The sequence below is a fragment of the Ahaetulla prasina genome, chromosome 1, assembly GCF_028640845.1.
Source record: "Ahaetulla prasina isolate Xishuangbanna chromosome 1, ASM2864084v1, whole genome shotgun sequence".
In the NCBI taxonomy this organism is placed as follows: Eukaryota; Metazoa; Chordata; class Lepidosauria; order Squamata; family Colubridae; genus Ahaetulla; species Ahaetulla prasina.
Genome location: NC_080539.1, coordinates 260827088 through 260850579, shown reverse-complemented (window position 1 = coordinate 260850579; position 23492 = coordinate 260827088). Strand labels below are relative to the sequence as shown.

Sequence of the window (23492 nt, the reverse complement as noted above, 5' to 3'; positions counted from 1 at the left end):
TCAATCTATTCAGGCAGAAAGAACCAGCTATTTTTACATACTTACATTATCAAATTTGTTTCAAACATTTCAAACAGGAAAAATTATCTCGACTTACTGCTTCGCTGCTGTCCTGCCCTAGTCACTCATTTACCCGTGGCAATCATTAACCAGCTTTCTTTTGCAGTACTATTTCAATACAAAATGTAGGAAAAACAGAGTGCACTACATTTACTTTTAACATGCAATTGTTTTCACTAAGAATGAAAAGGGGGAAAAAAAACCTTCCAAACAACCTGTGTGATCAAAATTGCTCTTTCGTTGTAGGTAATATCACAATGCTCCTTTATTCTCTGCTCTGCTTCCTGTTGGCTCTCTCCATGTGATATGCACACAAAAACTATTTCAAGCATTTCAAGAAATTTATTTTTTATCTGGGGTTTTGGTGGAAAATTCCACTCACCAGGTCCATAATTGCCCAGGGTTCCAATCTTCCAACTCGGTTCAAGCTACCAATTGAGTCATCCTTAAAAAGTAAAGAGGCACAACAGCACTTGGAAAGTGGGCAGTTGTATGACTGAACAGATGAATTTGTTCGAAATGAGTTCTGCAAACAATGTTATTCCCATGTGAACAATATTTATCCTCTCCACAGATTTAAGGAGTGAAGAAGGAAGCTTAGATAGCAGCCAAGGAAAGGTAACAAAACAGGCAACATCGCTCAGTAGCAATGATTGTTTGATAAATAACACATCTCTGCTATAAGACCAACTAGACCAGTGATGGCAAACCTTTTCTGCGTCGAGTGCCGAAAAGGGAGAGTGCACGCGCTCATCTGGGTGCTTTGCACGCGGGCACTCATCTAGGCCACAACCCAGAAGAGGAGCTTCCCAGGGCACTTGCACGCGCCTGAAAATGAACTTCTGGTTTCTGGCACGCGCATGTTCACTGGCCAGCTAATCTTACAGGTTTCTAGCACGCATGCACCCCCGATGCATGCATCGCGCAAGCTCACGCAGGAAAACTGAAGACCAGCTCTTCCAGTTTCCAGCACTGCTGCACGCAAAAAGGCCAACTGAATGTCATGCGTGCATGTGCGCCAGAAACCCGGAAGAGGAATGAGTGATGCTGTGCATGCCAGGCAACACGTGTCACTTCGGGCACGCGTGCCATAGGTTCGCCATCACGAAACTAGACTGTATTTCAGAGAAACAAAAATGGAAGACAGTGGTCCCAACAGAGTATGAATGGGATTGATATGCCGTTAGGTGTTGGAACAGTCACATTAATAGCAATAGAATAGAACTGTTGTATTAACAGCAATATAATCGTACTAATTTCGTGTGATACACCAGTTGCGTCCCTTTCTGGACCGGGATTCTTTATGCATGGTCACTCACGCTCTCGTCACTTCCCGCCTGGACTACTGTAACGCTCTTTACATGGGGTTCCCCTTGAAGAGCACCTGGAGACTCCAACTGGTTCAGAATGTGGCCGCGCGGGTAATAGTGGGAACAACCCGAGCCTCCCATGTAACACCTGTCCTGCGTGAGCTGCACTGGCTTCCAGCAGTCTTCTGGGTGCAATTCAAGGTGTTGGTTATCACCTTTAAAGTGCTCCATGGCATAGGACCGGATTATTTACGAGACCGCCTGCTGCTACCAATAGCCTTCCATCGACCCGTGCACTCCCATAGAGAGGGTCTCCTCAGGGTGCCGTCGGTCAAACAATGTAGACTGGCGACCCCCAGGGGGAGAGCCTTCTCTGTGGGGGCTCCTGCCCTCTGGAATGAGCTGCCTCCGAGCATAGTCAACTTCCTGACCTCCGGACCTTCCGCCGCGAGCTAAAGACTTTTCTATTTCATCGTGCAGGGCTGGCTTAATGAAGTTCTTATTGGGGTTTTATTATAGTCTTATATTCTTTCAGCCTTTAATTTAAGTAGTTTCTAAATGTTTTTTAACTTTTCTGAGTTGTGCTTTTACCCTGGCTGTAAACCGCCCTGAGTTCTTCGGGAGAAGGGCGGTATATAAATTAAATAAAATAATTTTTTTTATTTTATTTTTTACATTTATATCCTGCCCTTCTCCGAAGACTCAGGGCGGCTTACAGTGTATAAGGCAATAGTCTCATTCTATTTGTATATTTTACAACTTATTGCCCCCCCAACAATCTGGGTCCTCATTTTACCTACCTTATAAAGGATGGAAGGCTGAGTCAACCTTGGGCCGGGCTTGAACCTGCAGTAATTGCAGGCTACTGTGTTCTAATAACAGGCTCTAACAGCCTGAGCTGTTTATAAATAAATAATGTGACCAACATGGAGAGAGAGAGAGAGAGAGAGAGGAGGATGGGAATGGAAGAAACTTGAATTGCCCTCAGAGGATTAAGGCTAATTTGGTCTAGTGATTAAGACACCAAGCTAGAAAACATGAAAACATGAGACTGTGAGTTCAAGTCCCGCTTTTAACTATGAAAGCCAGCTGTGTGACTTTGGGCCAGTCACTCTCTCTTATTTATTTATTTATTTTATTTATTTTTATTTAATCATATTTGTATACCGCCCTATCTCCCGAAGGACTCAGGGCGGTTCACAGGCATATAAAAGAGAACATATAAATACAAATTAAGAACACAAGTAAAAAACTTATTCTAACAGCCGAATTATTAAAACTAATATAAATACTAAGACCAATTAAAATCGATATAAATTTAAAATTTAAAAATTTAAAAATTTTAAAAAATTTTTTACATTTATATCCTGCCCTTCTCCGAAGACTCAGGGCGTCTTACAGTGTATAAGGCAATAGTCTCATTCTATTTGTATATTTTACAACTTATTGCCCCCCCAACAATCTGGGTCCTCATTTTACCTACCTTATAAAGGATGGAAGGCTGAGTCAACCTTGGGCCGGGCTTGAACCTGCAGTAATTGCAGGCTACTGTGTTCTAATAACAGGCTCTAACAGCCTGAGCTGTTTATAAATAAAATAATGTGACCAACATGGAGAGAGGAGGATGGGAATGGAAGAAACTTGAATTGCCCTCAGAGGATTAAGGCTAATTTGGTCTAGTGATTAAGACACCAAGCTAGAAAACATGAAAACATGAGACTGTGAGTTCAAGTCCCGCTTTTAACTATGAAAGCCAGCTGTGTGACTTTGGGCCAGTCACTCTCTCTTATTTATTTATTTATTTTATTTATTTTTATTTAATCATATTTGTATACCGCCCTATCTCCCGAAGGACTCAGGGCGGTTCACAGGCATATAAAAAAGAACATATAAATACAAATTAAGAACACAAGTAAAAAACTTATTCTAACAGCCGAATTATTAAAACTAATATAAATACTAAGACCAATTAAAATCGATATAAATTTAAAATTTAAAAATTTAAAAATTTAAAAATCTAGTCCAGTCCTGCGCACATAAATAAGTGTGTTTTAAGCTCCCGACGGAAGGTTCGAAGGTCCGAGAGTTGACGAAGTCCTGGGGGGAGCTCGTTCCAGAGGGCGGAAGCCCCCACAGAGAAGGCCCTTCCCCTGGGTGTCGCCAGACGACACTGCCTAGCTGACGGCACCCTGAGGAGTCCCTCTCTGTGAGAGCGCACGGGTCGGTGAGAGGTATTCGGTAGCAGAAGGCGGTCCCGTAAGTAACCCGGCCCTATGCCATGGAGCGCTTTAAAGATGGTCACCAAAACCTTGAAGCGCACCCGGAAGACCACAGGTAGCCAGTGCAGTCTGCGCAGGATAGGTGTCACACGGGAGCCACGAGGGGCTCCTTCTATCACCTGCGCAGCCGCATTCTGAACTAACTGAAGCCTCCGGGTGCCCCTCAAGGGGAGCCCCATGTAGAGAGCATTGCAGTAATCTAGGCGGGACGTCATGAGGGCGTGAGTGACCGTGCATAGGGCATCCCGGTCTAGAAAGGGGCGCAACTGGCGCACCAGGCGAACCTGATAAAAAGCTCTCCTGGAGACGGCCGTCAAATGATCTTCAAAGGACAGCCGTTCATCCAGGAGGACGCCCAAGTTGCGCACCCTCTCCATCTTAGCCCAACCTACCTCACAGGGTTGTTGTGGGGAAAATAAGTGGAAGGTATATATGTTCACTGCTTTGAGTTATCTGTTTTTAAAAAAGGGTGGGATATCAATCAATAAATTAGCACTGAGAAGTGTTCTAGCAACACCGCATACCTATAGCAGTTACCATAAGAAAATCTTCTGAAATTGCAATTTTTATTTCCAACACTACCATGACTCCCATTAATTAGTCAGTTTCCAATAAATGAACCATTCCCACAGGTGAGATATTAAGAATGTAATAACAATGTCACTATTCAACGTATCGGAGAAGGAAACACCTCTAAAATAACAGCTGTTATTCTCAAGTTTATGTTCTGTCAGTTCTAGTATCTGACTTAGTCCCAAATATACTGAGTTATATGACCACCTGAACTCAATTTTATCTTCTTAAAAACCTCAGATAGTAATGATGCCAAATACTTGGGAAGAAGACAAATTTAGACTCGAGTTGAGTAGAAACAGAACAGTGAAAGAACTGACTTTTCCCCAGCCTTATTTTTAAGACATATGATCTCAAAGTTTCTGAAGTCAAAGTTCAAATGGCTGTAATCAGGCACCACACCCTTCCCTCAACCAGCTGATCCATTAACAAGTCAACTGGAGTTGCAAGATAGCACTAGATTTTGGTTTTTTGTATGTCTGAATCTGTAACCTCAAATCCTTCTCTAAAAAGCCCTGAAGATACAGGTAGTCCTCAAGTTACGAATGTAATGAAGCCTGCCCTTTCCATTCATAACCCGAGGATTAGTGGGAGTGAATCTCATATCTTGAATAGGATCACTCCCTCCTTTCACCCATGCATTTGCTAATTGAATGCGCAGTTCGTTAAGTGCACATGAGGTATTTCAGGGTAGAGAAAGTTATTGCGGGGGGGGGGTAGTGATTGAACAGGCCACCTGCTTAAGACCACCCAAAGCCTCCCTGACCCCCTAAAAAACCTCATGCTCCCCACAATTGCTTTCCCCCCACCCAACTTGCCATGTAGGGTCACTTACCTTGCAAAGATCTAGCAAGCTGTCTGCTCTCTAGCCTCTCAGAAACGTGCACCCCTTTGTAGCTCCGTTTAGGCCTGCGCAGGCCTCGCCCAGGACTTTGCAGGCCAAAATGGAGGTTTGTTGGGGCGGAAACTGTTTTGGCTGTCAAAGTGCAGGACAAATGTTGCAAAGCCTCTGTGGTTGTTCGTAAGGGCAAATAACTGCTGTGGTATTGCAAGATTTGTAGTTTCGGGACTTGTTCATAAATAATAAGGGGCACTTATCACGTAACTTCAAATGTTCACTAAGTTCACTAAGGGAATGCTGATAACCTGGGGATTACCTGTACCTAGGGCAATATGGTACTCTTCAAATGATTGTGACTAGATCTTCTATTATCCAGATAGATAGGGCATACTAGAATCTAGCTGCAAACTACTTATTTTCATGAATCAGCAAAGTGAGTTTTTGGATGGATTTCTAGTTTACACATGAACATTCCACTGAGTTTCTCTAGAGGAAAACAACTTTTTGTGCCATAGACAGTGAATGTACTGTAGATACTATCGGCCAGAAGTACCAGAAAAAGATCCAAAAGGAAATGACACACTAGACCAAGGGTGGCAAACTCGATTTCCTGTATAAAGGTTGTATTTGACCTCGGAGGACCGGGGTATTTGTGTGTGGCCAAGGGGTGGCCAGGGTAAGTGTGACCATGGTGGGTGTTTGACACAGACTCAAGATGCATTTTTCCCCCTTCTCTTCTTTCCACAGTTCTTTACTATAGCCATTTATAAATAAAAATTATAGATTGTTGATTGTAGATTAAATGGACATACAGTATGTAAAATCTGGGATTAAAGTGTAGTATTAACCAGGGGTGAAATGCTCCCAGTTCGGACCAGATCGCGTGATCTGGTAGCGATGGTGGCGGGTGGTTCGGAGAACCGATAGCAAAAATCCCTGTCCCCCCCTTCCCCCCACATGCCCAGCTGAGCCGCACGATCATCAGAGGTTTTTTTTACTGTTAAAAGCATTTTTTCTTCGACCGAGAAAATGCTTTCAAAAGTAAAAAAAAAAAAGCCTTTGATGATCGTGCGGCTCAGCTGAGATCATCAGAACCCTTTCAAAGCATTTTTTCTACAACCTCTTCGATTGAAGAGGTTGTAGAAAAAATGCTTTTAAAAGTAAAAAAAAAAAAGTTGGCCATGCCCACCCAATCACATTACCCACCACCATCAAGCCACAGAACCAATAGTAACAAATTTTTCATTTCACCCCTGGTATTAATATAGGATGTTGCTTGTTTGCTATCCAGATCAGACACTTACTTGAGGCCACATAATTGCCAGCCGAAAACAGGCTGCACAAAGGCCCCACCCGTTTTTGGCCTCTCCAGCCTCCAGCAGCACTCTGCCAGCTGAAAAACATTTTTGGCCAACAGAGTGCTGCTGGAGACCAGGAAGGCCAAAAACAGGCCATGTGGGGCTGTGCAGGACCTCCACGTGGCCCATTTTTGGACAGAAGAGTGCTGCTGGAGGCCAGGGAGGCTAAAAATGGACCACATTGGAGGTTCGCAGGGCCTGTTTTTGGAGGCCAAAAGTGGACTGTAGGGGGGCACACGGGGGGTGGGTGGGGCTAGTCCTTTGAGATTTCCAGGCCGGCCCTGCAGGCCAGATTTAAGCAACCCATGGGCCGGATCTGGCCATGGGCCTTGAGTGTTTATGGAGGTTCTCAAGCATCCAGGTCATGGTTGTCCCAAAGGTGCGTTTCAAAAGGCAACTGGACTTTCTTGGTTTTTCCCTTGAAAAATCCAGTTGCCTTTTGAAAAGGACCATTGTGACACACCAGGGATTAAAAAATGAATATTGTCAACAAAAAGAAGATTCAAAATTTTCTAATATATTCTGCACTATCAGACCACTATAGAATATGGAGACATGTTCTATTGATAAAGGAGAATGCTTGTAGCTCAGGGTTGAAATGAGGGGTCCCCTGGGTGTTCTTGGAGCTTGGTGGTTTTTTTCTTCTTTTTACAGATGTTTCATTACCAAAACTGATGTTACCTAGTTTGGGCAATAAAATGTCTGCAAGAAAATAGCCAGGTTCAGAGAGCACCAAGAATCCACATGTAGTATTGTTCTGAATGTTACTATGGTATTGTAGGATGAAAAAGCCCATATGCCATACTGGTCACCCATTTCATTCTTTGACATCCATATGTTCTATCAAGATGGCTGCTGAGGAAGAAAAATCGTTCCTGTTAAATGTAATAAATCAAAGAAGCAAAGGCAAGCAAATAAATGACTGGTTAAATATTTTTCCAGTTTTTTAGAGCTTGACAACTTTATCCTAAATTATGCTGAGAAATGGAAGAAGTTGAAACTTCGTATTTTCCACTTTTTTCTGGACATTGGACACACAATTGAGAAATCCTTCCCAGCAGGGAATTACATTAAGAGAAAGCATTACCTGTGGATTCTTTGCCTCACAATCACAATTTTGTAGGCTAAAAATGGTCCAGGCTAAAAATAAATAAAGGGCACATCAATGCTATGTTTATAACCAGAGTCTCATTCTGAGGAAGTAATTTTCACACAGAGGTGTGTGTGTGTGTGTGTGTGTGTGTGTGTGTGTGTGTTACAAAACAAACAAAAATCAAGGAGAATTTAGAGAATATGTTTAAATTTAAAACATGCATCTCAGGGGATCCAATTGTTTTCACTTTGGCACACAAATTGGCGTGAAAGAATTTTTAAAATATGACTGAAAGGAGAGCAGGAAACTATTTTTAAAAAGGAATTTAACAAAAGGAATTTCCAAGGATATGGAGTTGGGTTTTGTAAGGTATATTTGTAAGCTTGCCAAATCAACAAGCAAACACATTCCAAAGACTCATAACTAGAAAAGACGCTGATAACAATGTCAATTAACAGCCAGATTAAATGTAACCATTCGGGAAAAGGTTTCTTTCCTTTGTGACTTCACTACAATAGAACTAAGAAGAGGAAGTTATTCTCCCTATGAAAAAATATTGATTGATAGCATTTTCTGTTTTGGGGTCTCCTTCCATTATAAAATGTCTTTGTAGCAATACATTTTTAAGAATCCACATTAGCAAAAAAATTGAAATGTGCTGTAGTTTAATCTACAGCTGCAACTACCACTTGGGGAACAAGTGGCATTTAAATTAAGAGTAATTTTCTACTCTTAGAACCAACTTTTAAAAGTTGCGGCCAGTTTGCTAAATGAACAGGAATAGGAAAGGGAGCCGGCAAGAAGCCTTAGGGCAGTGTTGGCAAATCTTTTTGGCACCGAGTGCTGAAATGGGAGTGTGTGCGTGCATGTGCACGCGTGCCCAAAACTGGAAGAGCAGTTGATCTTCTGGTTTCTGGTGCACTACCTAGTCTTCTGATTTCTTGTGCACATGCGCACGCAAAGACCCGCTGTCCGGTGTGCGTGTGCTGGCTCCACCTGGCCTTTGAGGGGTCCTCACACCTACCTGCCCACACCCCTGCCTGCCCGCTTGGTCCCCATTGGGGTGGCGGGACATCCCCACCGACAACCCGGTTCCTCAGGCCAGACACCGAGAGAAAGTTTGATGGGGAATGTCGTCTTCCTCTGCTGGAAAGCCAGAGCTCCTTCCCGGCCTCGTCAGTGTTCCCAGGGCTTGGGTTGGAGTGCTAGCAGGTGGGAGAGCTTCGTCCCAACTCTGGCCGGGATGAAGCACCCGCCCCCCAGCCTGCCACTGAGAACAAGCCAGCCCAGCTTCCCCCACCTTCGGGGGCTTCTCAGCCAGCTTACCTCTTACACCTTGGTGGTGCCTTCCTATTTCCCGGCTGGTGCCTTTTACCCCTCAGCGGCACCTTCCAGCTTCCCAGCTGGCATGCCTCTTACCCCCTCGGAGGTGCCTTCCTGTTTCCCAGCTGGTGCACCTCTTACTCCTCGGCAGCATCTCCATGCGTGAGCAGCTGTGCTCTCCTCCCTCTTCGGGCAGCTCGCCTCCCCGATGGCAGCTCCTTTTCCTCCTGGCTGCTCCAGCATCCCAGTCGGAAGTGGCAGTGGGAGAACTGTTGCCACCCCTTGCCATTTGCGGCAGCAGGAGCAAGGGCAGCCGGCCAGCCAGCAAATGCTGCCCCACGGGCTCAAGCCAGCCAGGCACTCCGGACCATGGACGTGCATTGGTGCCGCAGGCTGGAGAGCTGGGGCTGCACAAGAGAGAGGGAAGAAGCTCTGCTCCCCTTGCTCTTCCAGGCTCCGGTGTGCTGGCCACCTGGTCTTCATGCATATGGTAGCACTGGAAACTGGAAGAGCAGCCACCTGCTGCGCATGTGCGCACCGGGAAGATGATCTGCCAGTTTCTGGTGGGCGCATGTGCATTGGCCAGCTGATCTTCACACGCGCATGCTTGTCAGAATGCAGAAGATCATCTTCCCAGCAGCCACATGTGCACTGGGTGGCTGCTCTTTCAGTTTCCAGCGCTTTGGTGCGTGTGAGGACCAGCTGGCCGGTGCGCCAGAACCTGGAAGAGCAATGGGGAGTGGCTCATGTGCCTGGAGAGATGGTTCTGCGTGGCACTTCTGGCACGCTTACCATAGGTTCACCATCACGATCTGTGTATCATGATGGTGAACCTACATGTGTATAACTGTAGATTTGGAATGGACATCTGGTAGCAGCTATTATATCTATGTTATCTGCACAGTAATTAAAACTACTATTATTAATCAAATACTGTAAATCAGATTAATTTACTTAGGTACAGTGCGATCAACTTGATCTATTAAGACAAAAGTGCACAAACAATGCACAGACCCTAAGGTCTCAGGGCATTATCTGCTTCCAAAAATCTCTGTGTAGTTTCTAATAACCCTTCTAAAATTAATTCCAAATTAAATGGTGATTTTTAATGTTAAAAAATGGTGAAATTATTAAAAATTAGAAGGAATAATACTAATTGTAGTAAATTAATCCAGTGCCGTTATACCATTACATTTAAAATTAAATTCATTTAAATGTGTGTCCTGATGTCACCGGGAAATCTTTTTTTTTTGGCCGATCCTTGTTCTGAGAGAAAACCGCAATTCAAAATACATAACTTCCATTATATATTTCTAATGCCTATAAAACTGGTTCAGTTACAGAATAATTTCTCCTGCTGCTTATAAAGCAATGGGAGACACAATAACTTACTCTGCTTTCTCACCACATGGCACAAAATAATATTTCCCCCTCCCCCCACACACATATATAAATGGTTGGCTTTGTCCAAACATCTTCTAACAGGCTATGGTTTTCTTTTTTTCACTTCTTTGCAATCATAATCAGCAGAACAATTAGAATACAAAGCCTATTAATCCTTGCGCAAGAGAGCGCAGGGCTTATGTTCAATGTTTATATCATTCACGGGGGTTTAATTAAGTGACTCCCAAGTGGTAGGAAAAGCCATGCCAACATTCCCCACATGTACATTATGTTGTGATTTTTAGCAGCAGGTCACATCAACACTTCCATGATACCAGGAAGTATAACTCAAACCAGATGAGCAAGTGTATTTACATTTAAACAAGTTCTTATAAAGATAAAAGCCTGCAACACTGCTTCAAAGAACAGGTATTTCCAGTTGCTGGGAAACATCAAGTCATCTCAGACTGGGGTTACAGCACTTTTTTTAAAATAACCAGATCACAGGTAACAAAAACCTCTTTATCTCTTCAACTGTGAGGCTTTCTTTATTCCTATCCCTAATTCCAGAGAGACTCACTCATTATACAGGATACTCACCCCAGCCCCCACTCCTTTTAAAAGTGTTGTTTCAAGTAAACTGAATCTGCTCATTTGTCTCCCCAGAATGATAAATTCCTCTTCTATTCTTCATGCCAGTTCCAGTTAGCGGTTCATTTAAAATACATTCTCAAGGATTCCTTTAACACGGTCAGATTTAGAAGAAAATAATGGAATAACTTGCTCTTTGCAACCCAGAAATAAAAAGAGAGGAGGATGTGTGATACAAGTCAGGATGATAGTTATCAATAGTATGAAATAGCTTTTCTGAACACTGCAATTCTCTTATAACACTTCTCCCATAACTTATCAAGAGGCTATTTTCAGCAAAACAGGCAATGGAAAACTCAAGCTTAAAGTTTTGGGGGTTTGGATAAGAAAGCTTAGTAACTAAATAAAACCAAAAACAAGACAAAGCTTTCAGGAGATCTGGTTTAGAATCCATTTAAGTATGCTAAGGAAATGTTGGCAAATAGGGCCTCTATGATAGATACCAAAAAACATGGACTCATTCTACAGAAAGAAAAAATAAGACTTTAGAAATAAAATATAGGTTCTGTCTTCAAAGGCTAAAGATGTGGAGAATCAAGAAAGAGTAAACAACATTATCTTTCCAGAACTTTCAAGCAACCTGGATCTCGAAGGGAGGTATAATCATTTGAACATGGGCACTATTCTAGCAATGGCTTTCATTTCTTCCAAAATCCCCTTCATCAGATAAAAAGTCTGGAAAACACTTAGTTCATGAGGAAGCTTCTAAGGGCAGTGGGAAACTTAAAATGCCAGACTTTTTCTGGGAGTACCAGGGCACACTGTGACATTGATAAAGAACAGAATAAACTACCCACTGGGGATTTCTCTTTCATCTTACTGTTTTACAGAACAAAGTTTACACTGCTTAAGAGACAGAATTATGCAACCTGCTGATCTTAGTACTGATATTCCAAAACATTTGGCACAAGAAGATGTTAATGTAGATCAGCAAAGAACTCTTGTTAATGAATGAAAATTGTAATATTGCTTCATAATATTTGCAATATTTCCTCATGCCCTAAAATACTTTTGTCAGTCTTACTTTTGTAGGATAGATACATGATACCAGAAATTTTGTTCTAAACTTAATCCTAAATTGTCTTAACAGATTCCCATTTCATTGGACATTTATATGTGTTTCTTATTTTTGACAGCAGTAACTGAAATTGAGGGACGATCAAAAATATCTTACTTACAATGTATTTTTTATATTCTTTGGTACTTTGATATAAATACTACATTATACCATTCTGCTGGACCAGAATGGACAAAAAGTTTCCATTTATTTTCATGTACTCCAATGATCTGAGTACTCAGTGAAAAGATCTAAGATCAACAAGTTGTTTAAAAATGTTCAGATATTATTGTCTAAGAATGCACATTAAAAAAATTCCCAATCTTAAATCCACCAATTTTATCAAACAATTTTCATTAGCAGATCTTTCCAAAGGATAGAGCATTTTTGTCCTGTCATTCAGTTGTTTGACTTTAAGAGATGCAGTTTTAATGGAAATGTCTCTTCATAAGTTGTTAGCAAGGCCTCCCATAAAGACCGAGCAAATAATATTCAATACTTACTAAGAAGGGTAGCAATTTAAACAAACAAGATAGCTTTCAGAAAAATTATTTGCTTTTTCTTTTTGCCAAGACGGGTTGTGTTATTAAAACATACACACATTTCAGATATCCGCAATGTGAAACTTGTTATAATCATCTTCATATCAGCATCCACTGTTCTTCTATAGCAGATGGCATATTTTGGCCTAATCTACAAGCACTCTCTCTCTCTCCACACACACAGACACACACACCATTTTTATTCTTAAAATGTTGATCTAATAATAATTCTAGCACAACAAAAAAGGCCAGACCCTATACATTTGCTAAGTACTGTTTAACTAACAGGGCTGGCCATAGTTTCAACAGAAACTGTAAATTTTTATTCACTTCCCAGGCCAGCAAGCATTCCAAATTAATGATGTATGAGATAAAAGTGGGAGAAGGAAGGTTTAGTTAGTTGATTTGATTTTGCAGAAGTAAAGGGTCTAATACAGGTAGTCCTCGACTTACAATAGTTCATTTAATGACTGTTCAAAGTTACAACAGCAGTGGAAAAAATGTCAGTCATATGACTTATGACTGTTTTTCATAATTACGACCTTTGCAGGATCCCCATGATCAAAATTCAGATGCTTGGCAACAGGTTCATACTGATGACAGTTACAGGGTCCCAGGATCATGTAATCCCCTTTTGCAAACTTCTAACAAGCAAAGTCAATGGGAAATAACTAACTTATCAACTGCAGCAATTCACTCACTGTGTGGCAAGAAAGGCTGTCAAATGGAGCAAAACTCATTTAACAAATGTCTCATTTAACAACAGAAATTTTGGGCTCAGCTGTGGTTGTATGTCGAGGACCACCAGAAGAAGAAAATGTCAGCATTGAAAAAAAACCAAGATGAAGTCAATTTCATTCCATTTATTTTTGCAACTCATTTTTAAACTGAGTATTGTTCAGATTATTATGATGCTGTAAAACATTTTATGTGTTATAAAAACACTTTAAAAAGCTATTCAATTTAAACCTTTGCTTTAAAGTTTCAAGCAAACTCACATGTAAGTCAAAAGACTAGTGCTTGGAATCCCAATCTGGGAACTCAAAACAGTAAATACCACTTTAACATCAGTAGTACATAATTTAATCCAAAAGCTTTTTGCTTATTACCCAGGAGAAAAATCCATCTATGTGGTCACTAAGCACTGACTTGATGGTACACAATTATCATTTTTTTGCTTAAAAATGTTGATATAATAATAATTCTAGCACAACAAAAAAGGCCAGACCCTATACATTTGCTAAGTACTGTTTAACTAACAGGGCTGGCCATAGTTTCAACAGAAACTGTAAATTTTTATTCACTTCCCAGGCCAGCAAGCATTCCAAATTAATGATGTATGAGATAAAAGTGGGAGAAGGAAGGTTTAGTTAGTTGATTTGATTTTGCAGAAGTAAAGGGTCTAATACAGGTAGTCCTCGACTTACAATAGTTCATTTAATGACTGTTCAAAGTTACAACAGCAGTGGAAAAAATGTCAGTCATATGACTTATGACTGTTTTTCATAATTACGACCTTTGCAGGATCCCCATGATCAAAATTCAGATGCTTGGCAACAGGTTCATACTGATGACAGTTACAGGGTCCCAGGATCATGTAATCCCCTTTTGCAAACTTCTAACAAGCAAAGTCAATGGGAAATAACTAACTTATCAACTGCAGCAATTCACTCACTGTGTGGCAAGAAAGGCTGTCAAATGGAGCAAAACTCATTTAACAAATGTCTCATTTAACAACAGAAATTTTGGGCTCAGCTGTGGTTGTATGTCAAGGACCACCAGAAGAAGAAAATGTCAGCATTGAAAAAAAACCAAGATGAAGTCAATTTCATTCCATTTATTTTTGCAACTCATTTTTAAACTGAGTATTGTTCAGATTATTATGATGCTGTAAAACATTTTATGTGTTATAAAAACACTTTAAAAAGCTATTCAATTTAAACCTTTGCTTTAAAGTTTCAAGCAAACTCACATGTAAGTCAAAAGACTAGTGCTTGGAATCCCAATCTGGGAACTCAGAACAGTAAATACCACTTTAACATCAGTAGTACATAATTTAATCCAAAAGCTTTTTGCTTATTACCCAGGAGAAAAATCCATCTATGTGGTCACTAAGCACTGACTTGATGGTACACAATTATCATTTTTTTGCTTAAAAATGTTGCCAGGTACAGACACTTCAGATAGGAACATCTGAGGCATGTAGAGCAGATGGACTAATGAGATCACACTGTTTGGCTTAAGTTTACATTTGGCTTATAATCAAGTGGAAAAACAAGGAGGTATATGCCTGTCCAGCACATATACAAAGTACAGTAGAACCTCTGGCCATGAACATTTCTGACCACAACCAAAATGGGTTCCGACCAAAAAAATTCACCCAAATTTTTTTTTTCACGACCAATTTCCTTTTCTGCACCATTTTTTTTTTGTAAGTGCTAAATCTCCAAAATTAGATTCGGATCATAACCAAATTGGGTTGCGACCAAAGTTATGGAACGAATGATGGTCCTGACCAGAGGTTCTACTGTATGTGAGAGAGAGACATTTAAAGACAGACCAAGACCAAAGCTAGAACTTGACCCTGAAGGTCAGAAGCCCCCATTCTCAAATTAGAAGAGCACTGAAACTGACATGAACATGCTGAGGGAAACCTGGATGCTGTCATTTTTTTAAAAAATTGAAAACAAGCCCATCTGTACCCAGACACAGTACACATTACAGATATGATAGCGAGCTGGATTCCAATTAATTGCTTTTAAATCCTACTGAAATCAACAATGTTTATATTACCCATGCGTTTAAGATCAGTTTGAAATGGACTAAGGAGAAATAGCTTGAACTGGTTTCAATTTATAAGTTTTTAAAAATATATATATTAAGGAGGTTCCAGATTTCAGTTCTACATTAACGTATGGTATTATGAAGTATGCTAAAAAGTAATATAGAGCAGGGGTCTCCAACCTTGGTAACTTTAAGACTTATGGACTTCAACTCCCAGAGTTCCTCAGCCAGCAAAGCTGGCTGAGGAACTCTGGGAGTTGAGGTCCACAAGTCTTAAAGTTGCCAAGGTTGGAGACCCCTGATATAGAGGGATAACCAAATCAGAAAATGGCTGGCATATTCAAACATGTGTCTTTTGGAGGCAAATGCATCTTCTTGCTCTAATTGTCAGAATTTTCACACTACATTATCAATGCCAGGTCATTTCAAAATGCTTGGGGAAATTAAATAATTTGATACCTGCAGCACCCATTTTTCATATAGCTGTGTGAACTGTAACTAAACCATGCATACTTCCTCAAATATTTACTTATCCCTAAACCTACATATGACTCAGGTGTATTTGTTGTTGTAATTAAAATTGTACTTAAAAAAATGAATTTGCAATACATAGAAACTGTGTAAGTTGAGTAGTAACCCGAAATTTATTTTGCATGTTTAGTTTTCATTTCTAAAATACATTATGAATATACACATTTTGACTGAAACATTCTGAATTTCATAATGGAAGGATATAGCTCACTCTGCCAATTTCATTCAAGGAGTGAAATGGGTTAGAAAATATGTTAGGAAATCTTTGTTGCAGTTGGTGGTTAGCAGGAGTACAGCATCTTTTTCAAGTTTCTTAAAATGTAAATGGCAATTATGTAGCCACACCGAGGGAGCTCTGGCTTGATTATTTTAAATGCACTTCTTGAAAGAGACGGGGACAAACCTGTAATTTTCATGCTGTAAATGATTAGCTGCTAAATTGACTTTCAGGGCATCCACCATATGTGCTCCTCAATCCACCTCCTCTTTCTTTGTAATATTTATTGAACAACTTCAAATGATTTTGCTCTGTTACTTTCATTCTCATTTCAAGACAAGAGGAACCCTGCAAAAATCTAGGGTTCCTTCAACCGTTTTGAACCAAGTATCAATGAAAGTTGATTCCTGGCTATTTCTATCAAGATTGTCCAATAATATCGGACTAAAATGCTGTTGCGAAGTGCTTTAAAACTTTAAAGAGAAAGCTCAAGCATGATGGTGAAGAGGGTAAAAGTATGTGGTTCTAATAACTAATCTATTACCACAAAATAAAAAGTTAAGATAAAAATCTGAACATACTTATGTAACATTTTGCTTTGCCAATATTCAAGCTGGGGAGCCACTTTGCTATACTACAGGTATTCCTTGACTTATGACTACAATTGAATTCAAAATATCTGTTGTTAAATGAGTTTTTGTTAAGTGAGTTGTGCCCCATTTTATGACCTTTCTTACATCAGTTGTTAAGTGAATTGCTGCAGTTGATAAGTTAGTAACCCGGTTGTTAAGTGAATCTGGCTTCCCCATTGACTTTGCTTGTCAGATGGTTGCAAAAGGTGATCACATGACCTTGGGACACAGCAACGGTCATAAATATGAACCAGTTGCCAAGCATCTGAATTTTGATTATGCGGATGCTGTAAAGGTCAGAACTGAAAAAATTCATGTCATTTTTTTCAGTGCTGTTGTAACTGAATGGTCACTAAATGAACTATTCTAAGTTTATAGAATAGAATAGAATAGAATAGAATTTTATTGGCCAAGTGTGATTGGACACACAAGGAATTTGTCTTGGTGCATATGCTCTCAGTGTACATAAAAGAAAGGGAACGTTGTCTTACCTGAACGTCCCTTCTTAGAGAGGGGAAAACGGCCGTCAGGAATGGGTTAAATCTCCTCGTTGCTGATTGGACCGAGTCTTTAACTTGTTGCTGATAGCCCCCGCCTTCTCTTTCCTTCCAGCTTTTTCGGCGAGGATTCAAGTGTAGGCCATCGTGTAGTACTGAAATGAGAAAGAATTAGTGCCCTCCCGCCCCGAAGCCCGCTTAGACAGTCGCCTTGGGTGGGGCTGACGGCCGTTTTCCCCTCTCTAAGAAGGGACGTTCAGGTAAGACAACGTTCCCTTCTCTCTGTCGGGGAAAACGGCCGTCAGGAATGGGACATACCCAAGCTCAATGTCCTACCGGGAGGGATGATGGCGGTCTGTCATTGTTGTTGAGAGGACCGTTTGCAGGACTCGTCTGCCAAGCGCGTCGGCCGGCGCAAAGAGTCCACTCGGTAGTGTCGAGCGAGCGAAGGCGGGTGGACCACGTCGCTGCTCTGCAGATCTCGTCAATTGGCCTGGGCACCCCAAGCGGCCGAAGAGGCTGCGCTCCTGGTCGAATGAGCCGTAATATTGCGCGGTACCGGAAGAGACAAGTTCTCATATGCTGTGGCAATCGTTGCCCTGATCCACCTTGCCAGAACCGATTTGGTCACCTTCTGACCCAGAAAGTGGTTGGAACGACACAAAAAGGGCCTCCGTCTTGCGGAACGACGCTGTTCGATCAATGTAGATTTTCAACGCCCTCCTTACGTCAAGGGTGGGCCAAACTTTTTCCAAGTGGTGCTTGGGATTGGGACAGAAATCCCGCAGAACTATCTCCTGAGCCCTATGGAATTGACTGTTAACTTTAGGAAGAAATGTAGAGTCCAGTCGTAGAACTACTCTATCGCTGAAGAACTTGCACAGGTCCTGACGGAGAGACAGGGCTGATAGTTCTGATATTCTGCGGGCTGAGGTAATGGCTATAAGAAATGCTACCTTAAACGACATAAACCGAGGCGAGTCCTAAGTGGTTCAAATGGCGTCTTGGTCAGAGCATTGAGTACTGCGTTCAATCGCCATGTTGGAAAAGCGGTGTACCACCGGAGGGTTGATATTAGCCGCCCCTGAGGAACTGTTGAATGTGAGGCTCTTTTGATAGGGGAATAAGTGAACCGCATCTCAACACTGAGGAAAGAGCCGCCACCTGCCTTTTGAGTGTATTGGTCGCCAACCCAGAGTCGAGACCTCGCTGTAGAAAGCCAGGATGTTCAAGGCGGAAGCCGTAGATGCTACTATCCCTGAGACGAGCACCACCCATCAAAGGTGCGCCACGTGGCCTCGTAAATCCTCTTTGTAGAGTCACGCGCGAGGCCAGCATGGTCGGGATGGCTTGACTTGGGACCTTCGCCTTAGTTAAGATGCCCGCTCAATCTCCACACGGCTAGGCGAAACCATTGTGGATCGGGGTGCAACACTGGTCCCTGGTGAAGACACACTTGGCTGTCCGGGATCCTCCACGGGTCTTGGATTGAGAGGTTCATCAGGTCTGCAAACCAGGGTCTCCTGGGCCAGAAGGGGGCGACCAATATCAATTCTGCCTTCTCCTCGAGGAGCTTCCTTATCACTCTTGGGATCAGTGGGATCGGCGGAAAGGCATATAGGAGGCCCGGGGGCCACTTGCTGCGTAGGGCGTCCACTGACTCCGCCCCCCGTGAACGGAACCTTGAAAAGAACCGAGGGACCTGCTTGTTGTTCTGGGAGGCGAATAAGTCCACCAGGGGAAGCCCGAATCGGGTAGATAACTCTCGGAAATTCGCTGGGGACAACGACCATTCTGAATGATCGATAGTCTGACGACTGAGGGAGTCCGCCTTGCAATTGTCCGTCCCCGCAATGTGTTCCGCCTTCAATGACCGTAGGTGGGATTCGGCCCAATGACCGAGGGAGAGCGTCTCCTTCATCAGTCTGCGAGAACGAGTGCCACCCCACCTGTTTATATGCGCCTTCGCCGTCACGTTGTCCGTGAGGACAAGTACATGTCTGTCCCTGATGAGATCCTCGAAAGCTAGAAGAGCCAGGCGGATGGCGCGCAGCTCCAGAAAGTTGATACCATTGCGGATTTCCGGGAGAGACCACTTGCCCTGTGCTAGATGTTGATCGAGATGGGCTCCCCATCCCGAAAGACTGGCGTCTGTGGTGATGATGACCCTCGCTGGCTCCCTGAATCCAGAGCCTCTGGCTACCGTCTGTGGATTCCACCAATCCAGAGAACCGAGTACCTCCCTTGGAAGAGTCACCCGAAGCCTTGATGAACTGCGCCGATTCCTTTGATGTGGCAGGAGGAACCACTGCAGAGGCCGACTATGGAGGCGAGACCATGGAATGATACCGTATGATGATACCATTTTCCCTAAGAGCTTGGAAAGTTGGTCCAAGGGAACGGACCGTGACAGTCTGGAAATACTAGCTAACTCAGCTAAACTAGTCTGGCGATCTGCCGACAGAAAAACCATCGACCTACGTGAATCAATTCGTGCCCCCAAGTGGACAATGGAGTTGGAAGGGACCAGATGGCTCTTCTCCCAGTTAATCGAGAACCCATGTAATTGTAATGTGTCTGTGGTCAAGGAGATATCCCTGTATGCCCTATCTTGAGAAGTCGATAAAATGAGAATATCGTCTAGGTAGGCCTGAAGCCGGACAGGAATCCCCCGAATATGGGCCATTAACACCGCCATAACCTTAGTGAAAACCCTGGGGGCCGAAGACAACCCAAAGGGTAAAGCCCTATATTGAAAATGAGAACCTTTAAAACAAAACCGGAGAAACTTACGGTGATCTCTTCTAATTGGGATATGTAGATAAGCCTCTGTTAAATCAATGGAAGCCATGTAATCCCCCTGTCGAATGCACTCTAAGATGGAACGTAATGAGTGCATTTTGAAACGATGGTAAACAATATATTTGTTCAGGGCCTTAAGGTCAAGAATGGCTCTCCATCCCCCGGACGGTTTGCTTATGACGAAAAGTCTAGAATAGAAACCCTGTTTATGCTGATCAACAGGGACCTGTTGGATGGCCCGGATAGATAGAAGATGCTTGACCGCAGACTCCACCAGGGAAACGGAGGAAGAGCGGTTAGAAACGGGACACTGTAAGAAGACCGTCGGGGGGGGTGGAGAGGAACTCTAATGCTAGACCATGTCTGATGGTCTCTAGGACCCATCGATCTGAAGTGGACGACTCCCATTGGGAATAGAAATAAGCTAGTCTGCCTCCAATGGGTAAAACTGGTAAGGAATTATTTGAAACGGCTAAAGGGTTTACCTCGCCCTCCCCGGAATGGTTTACGGGAGGAGAATTTGGACCCTGTTCTAACCTGGTCTGCCCGTTGGGAGTTTCCTCTGAACGGTGAATATCTTCGCCGTCGTGATCCTCCGAATTCCTGGTTACGAAAGGAAGAAGAAGAGGCAGTCGAGGGACGAAAATAGGGTTGTTGTCGCAGCTCGCCTCTGCGCGACAAAGACGGTAACACCTTTTTCTTGTCTTTAGTTTCCACCAGGATTGGGTCCAGGGAGGCTCCGAATAACTTCGACCCTGCGTATGCGGAAGATGCCAGCCGCCACTTGTTTCTAGTGTCTGCCTTCCAGTGGCGCAACCATAAGAGTCGGCGGGATGTGACCGTAGACCCAATAGCTTTGGCTGAAAATCTAGCAGCGTTAAGCGTCGAATCAGCCGAAAACTCTAAAGCTGCAATAACCTTGTTAAGGTCCTGGTGGGCCCTCACGTCAGATGATGATAAACGACCCTGAAGCTGTCTAAGCCACATAATGGAAGCTCTATTAAAAAATGAAGATGCCATTGAAGATCTGATAGCCCAGGCCGAGGCTTGGTGGGATTTGACTAGGGATTGGTCTGCCCTTTTGTCTTCCGGGCGAAGAGCCTCATTCTCAGGACCCGTCACGTGAGAGGTCGTCGTGAGGGCGACTACGGGAGCATCCACTGTGGGCACCTGTAGAATGTTTTCTAGATCAGGAGCGCAGTTAAAGAACTTTTTGTCTGTGGCACTGGGGAGAGGGCCCGAACCTGGATAAGACCACTGCCGCTGGACCACGTCCACAAACATCTTTGGCGCCGGAATGGCTTCTGCCACCACCATGGGTTCCACAAAGAGACTAGATGAAGTACTAGGTAAAACCTGGGAATCCGTCAAAGGAGCCTGAGCAGAGCCCAGCCCCGTGGTAGCCAATGCTTTAAACAGAAGGGAACGAAACAACTGCGGCTTAAAGAGTCCCACAAATGAGGGTTGTTCTGGCCCCAGGCCTTCGTCCTCTGACAAGGCTTCTCCAGCATCTTCCTCTCCAGATATTGAAGATTGACTGCCCTCCTCCGAGGATTCTTCCCTATGAGGCCTAAACATGGCTGATGCAGAACTTGTAGACCTACTCTGTCTCTCCTTATTTCGGGATTTAGCTAACTCCTGGCGTACCGCCTGTTGGATCATCAACCCAATGGAGTCAGGTAACTGAAGCACTGGAGCTCTGGGAAAACTAGTCTCAGGTTGTAGAGCAGATGTCCCAGTCCCCTGAGACACAACCACCGCCTGGCCTGGAATGGAACTAGGAATATCCTGAAATTCCATCTCCGACAGGGTACGAAATAAAGGGGCAGTCCCCGTCTGCATAATGGACAACTGTGATGTCCTATCCGGTGACCAGGCCCCAGATCCCTGCATGGTCTGGGCGCCACATTCTGGGCTAGGGGGGTTAGGAATGTCAGTCCTGATCTGCTTCCCCTTATCAATAGGCGAAGGGGACCTGTGGGCCCTCTTGGAGGCCCTGGAAAAAACCCTTTCAAGGGCCTTGTGGCGCCTTTCTTCCGCCCTCACCCCCTTTTTTGCTTTGGCCCTGGTTACTTTCCGCCCCTAGAAGGGGAAACTTGAGGGGCTGAAGAAGGACCTTCCCCAGGATCCTCCTGACTTAAATAATGAGGAGGTGAGACCGTTAAATCAGGCTGATTAATACTGGCGTCCGCCATGTTGCAATTTTTTCCCGCCAATTTACGGCCTCTACGGCCTACTCACAGTTTCTTTGTTGAATCCACCGGCTCTTTGAGGAGGCTGCCGAACAATGCCCAGTTTGGATCTTGATCGCTGGCAGTCAAGCGGCTAATTTTAAAGTGACCCTTTTTTTTATTTATTATTATTATTATTATTTTGCCGCTTGAAATATGGCCGCTCTACTTCTGGCCCCAATAGCCGCTGGCTAGGCTCATCCAAGCTTCCTTAGCCCCGAAAAGAACTTTCTATCGATGGGCAGGGCGGCCGCTCACCTCGTGGCTTCTGGCGCGGCTTAGCAGGGCTCCCTGAGGCAATCCCGCGCAGCGATCTCTGCGGCGAAGCGGGGCGGAAAGATCAAGCCACCGATAGAGAGAGAGCGTCGGGGACCTGCCCGTGAGCTCCTCCAACCGATGCCTCGAATTGCTGCTGCTGCGGCCTTAGCGCGGGAAAAAGCCGCTAGCGCTTCCCAGCTGTTCGTAAGCCGAGCCGCCGCGGCGGTCTTCAGCGGCTTGGGAGCCCGTCTCCTCCACCGGATTCAGAGAAAAACAAATAAAATAGGAAAAAATCGGAAAAAAATAGAAAAAAATGTAAAAATGCAAAAAATAGAAAAGCAACAAGTTAGGAAACCTCAAGCAATGTAAAAGAAAAGGCCTGAGGCAATTCCAAACACGACTGGTCCTAGCAAAACCGAGTCGAAAAAGCTGGAAGGAAAGAGAAGGCGGGGGCTATCAGCAACAAGTTAAAGACTCGGTCCAATCAGCAACGAGGAGATTTAACCCATTCCTGACGGCCGTTTTCCCTGACAGAGAGAAAGATACGTTCATCAAGGTACAACATTTACAACACAATTGATGATCAATATATCAATATAAATCATAAGGATTGCCAGCAACAAGTTATAGTCATACAGTCATAAGTGGAAAGAGATTGGTGATGGGAACTATGAAACGATTAATAGTAGTGCAGATTCAGTAAATAGTCTGACAGTGTTGAGGGAGTTGAGGACTATCTGTAGTTAGAAACAAGTAGAGCCTGAGATCTAATCCTGCCGCAGGAATGCAAGTGACTTTGAGCCAGCCAATCTCATATATAGGAAGAAGACACTGGCAAACAACATCTGAAAAAGTTGCCAAGAAAACTGCTGGAAGCCAAGATTCTCTTGGAGAAACAAAAATCACATCCAATCTTACTATCTTGTAATGTTGGCTAGAGTTGACCACAAGCAGATTAGAACAATCAAATATGTTATTAGCCTTCTCAAGAATATCCTTGTTCAGTTAAGCTAGGTTTTGAAAAATAGATGTATTTTTTATGCACAACATGATCAAGTATTACTGGTACC

General features: G+C 43.3%; 2 protein-coding genes across 6 annotated transcripts in view; both read right to left on the bottom strand.

Annotated features, from left to right (window-relative positions):
- The window catches only part of RASSF7 (Ras association domain family member 7), an 89851-nt gene that overhangs the window by 44873 nt on the left and 21486 nt on the right, over positions 1-23492 (bottom strand). The window lies entirely within an intron of this gene.
- On the bottom strand, positions 18505-21991 carry LOC131186316 (uncharacterized). The gene is made up of 2 exons (XM_058159796.1): positions 20471-21991; positions 18505-19452 (listed from the first exon to the last, which is right to left on the bottom strand). Exons 1-2 carry the CDS (start codon positions 21824-21826, stop codon positions 18505-18507), a joined length of 2304 nt encoding a protein of 767 aa, XP_058015779.1. The 5' UTR covers positions 21827-21991.

What these genes read in the sequence shown, in the direction of transcription:
- LOC131186316 (XM_058159796.1), bottom strand. Translation starts at nt 21,826, where the DNA reads ATGCAGGGATCTGGGGCCTGGTCACCGGATAGGACATCACAGTTGTCC. An exon ending in ACTCCCAACGGGCAGACCAG is followed by an intron (nt 19,453 to 20,470) that starts GTTAGAACAGGG and finishes TCGCCTCCATAG; the next exon opens with TCGGCCTCTGCAGTGGTTCC.